This window comes from Argentina anserina, chromosome 1 (assembly GCF_933775445.1).
Source record: "Argentina anserina chromosome 1, drPotAnse1.1, whole genome shotgun sequence".
NCBI classification, from domain to species: Eukaryota; Viridiplantae; Streptophyta; class Magnoliopsida; order Rosales; family Rosaceae; genus Argentina; species Argentina anserina.
The window spans coordinates 12,973,678-12,976,747 of record NC_065872.1 but is presented as its reverse complement, the minus strand read 5'-3'; the positions used below and the strand labels follow the sequence as shown (position 1 = coordinate 12,976,747).

Below are 3,070 nucleotides of genomic sequence, written 5' to 3'. Positions count from 1 at the left end.
TTGATTGCGTTTGGAATGATTTTACAATGAAAGAATTGTGGCTATTTATACAGTGAGGATTTGCAATCTACAATGAATAAAATGGCTGTTATAGGAAATCAAAAGATTATAACATACATGAGTTATATATGTTACAAGCAATGATTTCAATATGTTACAAACTTCTCCATAACACACAATAACATTTCTCTCATTTTAAGTAGTTATTTTTGAGTGACAATTTCTTATTCACCCACTAACCAAATTATACAAATAAATATATGATCTTATAGCCCTCATTATGAAAAACTCAAATCTATGTTTATTTTTGATTAATTATAAGTTTAACTTAATTTAATTAATCAATTAAAATTTGGTTTTAAATAGTTTATTTAACCATTTTTCCAACATCCTGTATATATGATGTCTCATGCAGATTAATGCATGAAAAAGTTGATGAAATACTCGTGCAATTATAAGTGACAGGATGCCAATAAATCCTCAGGGTATGGCTTGCACAATTCTGACAATGTATTTAAGTTCAAGCAATCCGACCAATTCTTAAGTTAAATGGCATTCACGAATTCATGGATTATGTTCTGAAATACATCGTGATCATGGTATATGTTATACATTAGAAATAGAATAACAGGATGAGTTGGCCTGAAAACATGGAATTATTAGAAAAAAAATATATACTATCATAACTTTTCCCTCGATCATTATATACCTGAAGGCTTTTGAAATTTGAAGTAATACAGGAAAGCAAGACCTCCATGTGAAATGTGTTCGGAGCAGAGTATAATTAAGGAAAAACTATATATAAGAAAAGAGAGATGCAGACATGCAGTGAATCATGCATGCATGGCAGCATGGGCAATGATTCTTAAGATTGAAGCAAGCGATCAATGAAGCAAAGTAGCAAACGTATATGCAAACTGCAATATACAGTAAAAACCTAAGTAATTAAAGGTCATTTCGGCGCCGCTTGCTTGCATTTCATTCATTGCATGTCATCCCAGTTATAAATCAAAACCAGCTGCACGCTATAAATACACCTTAAATCGTTTCAACTTAAACCATACCACAAAGGCACAAAATCCTTCAGTTCTTGAACTCATTAACCAAGCCTCGCTCTCTGTCAATCTCTCTTTCAACCCAGTCATCAAGCCTCTCTGATTTCTCTCGATGGCGAATCCCAGAAGCCTCTTTTTTGTCTCGCTTCTCTTTTTGTTCATAAACTCCGGCGTCTCTGCTGTAGTCACTTACAATGTGGCCGATTTAGGAGCTAAACCAGACGGCCAGACGGACTCAACCAAAGCCTTCCTTTCTGCTTGGAGCGAAGCATGTGCCTCGGCCAATCCATCGGTCATTTATGTCCCGGCGGGAAGGTTCTTGCTTCGCAATGTGGCCTTCAGTGGACCATGTAAGAACACAGCCATCACTGTTCGCATTGCCGGCACACTCGTGGCCCCGACAGATTACCGGGTCATAGGAAATGCCGGTAACTGGCTTTTGTTTGAGCATGTGAATGGGGTTACAATCTCTGGTGGAATTCTTGACGGACAAGGCACTGGTCTTTGGAATTGCAAGGCTTCCGGCAATAGTTGCCCCAGCGGAGCAACTGTAAGTTATTTAAGCCTTTTCTTCAATTCTTTAATTTGCTTGTGAGAATTTCAAAGGTCAAGCTATAGCTAGCGTTACGGGTTTAGAATATACCGTGTAAATCACACAAAGATCCCGAAAATCTTGTATATATTTTACTAATTGGTGGACTGTCACAGACGCTTGGGTTTTCCAACTCCAACAACATTATTGTGAGCGGAGTGAGCTCCCTAAACAGCCAAATGTTTCACATAGTCATCAATGGCTGCAACAATGTAAAAATGCAAGGTGTTAGAGTTTCTGCCTCCGGTCGAAGCCCAAACACCGATGGAATCCACGTCCAAAAGTCCTCTGGCGTCACTATTCTCGACTCTAAAATTGCAACCGGTGATGACTGTGTTTCGATCGGTCCTGGAACCACTAATTTGTGGATCGAAAATATTGCATGTGGACCTGGCCATGGTATCAGGTACAGATTAATATCTTCCAGGAGCTAAATCCAATCACAGTATGTACCGTGCAAATATATAGAGATGTTGTACTTCAATCTTAGATGTATCAATTACTTTAGTCTTTTTTATCTATCTGCTTTCTGAATTTAGCAATGGTTTGGTTGGTGTAGCATTGGGAGTCTAGGAAAGGATCAGCAGGAGGAGGGTGTACAAAATGTAACAGTCAGAACTGCTACATTTACTGGCACTCAAAATGGTGTGAGAATAAAGTCATGGGGAAGACCTAGTACCGGGTTTGCCAAGAACATTCTTTTCCAACATGCTGTGATGATTGATGTCCAGAATCCAATTGTCATTGATCAAAATTACTGTCCCGGGGAGAAAGATTGCCCGGGTCAGGTAAGATCGATATATACTGATCAGTCGATCACTTATGGTTGAGTTTGTTTCTCCAATAAGAGTCACAAAATTTTGCGACATCAATGTTTTCTTTTCTTCTTTGGTAAGTTTTCCCATTGAATTGATTTGTTCGAATAGGTTTCGGGAGTTCGAATCAGCGATGTGACATATCAAGACATCCACGGGACATCGGCGACAGAAGTTGCTGTGAAATTTGATTGTAGTTCTAAGTACCCTTGTAGCAACATCACGCTGGATGATGTGAAGCTCAGTTACAAGAACCAAGCGGCCGAAGCTTCATGTAGCCATGCCGGTGGAACAGCGGAGGGTACGGTTCAGCCTACAAGTTGTCTTTAGGGGGTGCATCTTAATTAATTGGGATTAGCTAGTTTATGAGAGCAATATAGACTAAACTAAATTATGGAACGATTTCTTTGAAGTTTAAAGAGTGATATATAGGTCATAGGTGAATGAAATTTAATTGTAATCATTATGATTTCCGCAAACTTCCAAAGAAATCATAATGAAACTGTGTCAATGATCCCATCCATGGTACCAATAGCAGCCTACAAGTTAATCAATGTGTTTGCGCTCTCTAGCGAGTTTGTGTGTAAAGTTGGCCAACGTTCTCAATG

The 3,070-nt window shown here is 38.7% G+C and overlaps 1 protein-coding gene across 1 annotated transcript; it reads left to right on the top strand.

Moving 5' to 3' along the window:
* Nucleotides 1–1,167: 1,167 nt before the first annotated feature.
* Nucleotides 1,168–2,792, top strand: LOC126787136 (polygalacturonase-like). The gene is made up of 4 exons (XM_050513064.1): nt 1,168–1,605; nt 1,764–2,053; nt 2,207–2,435; nt 2,574–2,792. Exons 1-4 carry the CDS (start codon nt 1,168–1,170, stop codon nt 2,790–2,792), a joined length of 1,176 nt encoding a protein of 391 aa, XP_050369021.1.
* Nucleotides 2,793–3,070: the final 278 nt, after the last annotated feature.

Excerpts from the sequence above, each read along its gene's own strand:
- LOC126787136 (XM_050513064.1), top strand. The coding sequence starts at position 1,168 with ATGGCGAATCCCAGAAGCCTCTTTTTTGTCTCGCTTCTCTTTTTGTTC. Across the intron at positions 1,606-1,763 it reads GTTGCCCCAGCGGAGCAACT|ACGCTTGGGTTTTCCAACTC; the intron begins GTAAGTTATTTA and ends GGACTGTCACAG. Across the intron at positions 2,436-2,573 it reads AGAAAGATTGCCCGGGTCAG|GTTTCGGGAGTTCGAATCAG; the intron begins GTAAGATCGATA and ends TTGTTCGAATAG.